Genomic DNA, 2,415 nt, shown 5'->3' with positions numbered 1-2,415 from the left:
CAGAACGGATCTAGATGAAATTTGAAATAAGTACAGAACAGTCTGGAACACGTAAGCTACTTACTTTTGAGTTATTTTTTTTATTTTAATTCCATGTGGACGGAATTGCATTAGAGTTTTTTTTAGTAAATAAACAAGTGGAGCTGTAGATCTGAGATAACTTTAACAATTAAAACGACCAGTTTAGGTATAAAAAAAAACAAACAGTATTCTGAATAAATTTGTATTATTATGAGTTGCTTACAATCAATGTTTACATTAAGATTTTTTTGTAACAATGAATCTACATCAAAATAGTAAATCAATAAACGTAACATAATTTTTATTATATATATAGGACAACGTGGCAAAGAGGCAAGCGGCTACCGGAATACGCCAAAATAGTGACACATCAGGAGGGGACGCTTAGAAAAAGGACGTTACTTATGCGCCCTAATTCCCGCCAATTTTGCCCCCCCCCCTTCTTTTCCCCTTCCCATTGCCACTGACATGCCATGGTTATAGAATAACGATATAATTTGTATTTTTTTTTCTCTTAACGAAATAATGATTAATTTTTTTCCTCCATAGTATAAGTAAAAACTTGTAATCGGTAGTGATACTTTAATCACTGTCACTATCATAATAACTTCTTCTTCTATTTGCACCGAACATGAATCCGAAAACATTCATCATTCGATTAAATTGTTGTTCTCTGCGATGTTGAATAATATCTGGCATTAAGCGCTGCAAACGTATTTGTGCTGCAGTTTTACTTTCCCTGTGTTCCGCGGACTTTGTGTGTGTTAACATCGCGGACCAGGGCGAGTGCAGGCTATTGCAGTAGCCGCAGTGAAAGTGTTGGGGCTTAATCTGTAATGTTAGTAAAACAAAAAATGTACTCGCCGAAAGATGGCGTCATTCTTAATTGTTGTAATTCGAAAAATAAACTTCTTATTCTAAAATGATATCCAACAAATAATTTAAAAAAAATTAACCATTTGAAGAAAAAGTAAATGAAATCGTTATAAGGTTTAAAAGAAATAAATAGAAAATATTTTCTTACCTCTCTTATAAACTCGCTAGGAAGTTCCCTCAGTACGAAACACTCGGTAGATATTTTTTTATGATAATACTGTTCTTTATGGGAATCTAAATCATGAGTAAATATTTTTTTATCGCAGATGAGACACTTCAATTTATTATTCTCTTCTACCAGAAACGAGAAACTAAGGAGACTTACACATATACTGTCATTCAAGACTACACATTTGAAGATCCCTTCTAGGAAAACAACGCTCTGTACAAAATCTTCTACAATAATTTTAAGAGGTCCTGTATGAGATTCGTTAGTATTTCCGTATAATGCAACCTCTAAATGTTGTTTATTAATTGCTTTCAAATGAGCTGAACCAGAAACATGTTCTTGCAAGCATTTCAAAGAAGTTGGTATGTTGACTTTGCATTTATTACAGTATACTTTATCATCATTATCTAAGTAAGTCATATCATTTTCATTTGCAAATTTCTTTGCTTCTAAAGTAGACGAAGATTCTTTTATTTTTCTTGCTTTAACATTTTTAAGTACTACTTCGTTTTGTTCAAATTCCTCTCCATTTCCATTTTCTTCATCTTGTTGTCTTGGCATCTGAATGTCTTTTAAATCCTCCTTATTTTCATTTTCTTCATCTTGTTGTCTTGTCATCTGACTGTCTGTTAGTTCCTCCTTATTTTCATTTTCTTCATCTTGTTGCATCCGAATGTTTTTTAATTCCTCTCCAATTCCATTTTCTTCTATTTCTGTCATTTTTACTGAATCTGGTTGTTTATTATTCTTCTCATTATTATTATCATGCGTATTTTTAGTTATATTGAGATTATCAGTCACTTTAAAGTTTTCTGAATTTTCAATAGAAGCACTAGGGGCTGCAGTTTCCGTACCAATTTCAACTTTATTCTTATCTGAGTTTAATTTGTTTTGTTCGCGACATCTTTGATACAGATTCTTGTGTTCATCATCATTAAAATGGACATCTATCGAGTTGAATGCAACAAGCTTATTGCATGTTAAACAATGGAAAATATTATCATCCACCTGAAACAATATAGAATTCGCAATTTCAAATATAAATTTGATATATGACAAACCTGTTTTTTTTTTAAATCAAGTAACTTCAAGTCTTTATAACAGCTCACATAATTTGTGCTTGGTTAAATAAATTGATAAATGAATAGTACATTTTTGGATAGCAGTCGAGCTTTCTATTATTAAAAGGTCTTTTATATCTAATCGTGGAAGCTTAGAAAATAATGCAATAGGTACTTACTCTGCGAAATAAATTTTGATTTTCGTCATATTCGAGTTTACTCTGAATGAGCTTCAATATGTGTGTAGTCTCGTTCCTGTGAATGTGTTCGTCGTCGAACTCTGTGTTG

General features: G+C 31.8%; 1 protein-coding gene across 2 annotated transcripts in view; it reads right to left on the bottom strand.

Moving 5' to 3' along the window:
• Positions 1 to 300: 300 nt before the first annotated feature.
• Positions 301 to 2,415, bottom strand: part of LOC106106111 — a 10,450-nt gene continuing 8,335 nt past the window's right edge. Inside the window, exons 4-6 of one of the 2 annotated variants that reach the window (XM_013286643.1) lie at positions 2,307 to 2,382; positions 1,046 to 2,074; positions 301 to 852 (exon numbers count right to left, since the gene is read on the bottom strand). In XM_013286643.1, coding sequence (XP_013142097.1) covers positions 604 to 852; positions 1,046 to 2,074; positions 2,307 to 2,382 — 1,354 coding nt within the window. In that variant the 3' untranslated portion in view covers positions 301 to 603. Of the gene's footprint in view, positions 853 to 1,045; positions 2,075 to 2,306; positions 2,391 to 2,415 lie in introns of both variants that reach the window. The other variant, XM_013286642.1, reaches the window with a different exon arrangement.

The sequence above is a fragment of the Papilio polytes genome, unplaced genomic scaffold (assembly GCF_000836215.1).
Source record: "Papilio polytes unplaced genomic scaffold, Ppol_1.0 DF822400.1, whole genome shotgun sequence".
Taxonomy (NCBI): Eukaryota; Metazoa; Arthropoda; class Insecta; order Lepidoptera; family Papilionidae; genus Papilio; species Papilio polytes.
Note: the sequence above shows the minus strand (reverse complement) of the source record. Positions and strands in the feature narration are given on the sequence as shown.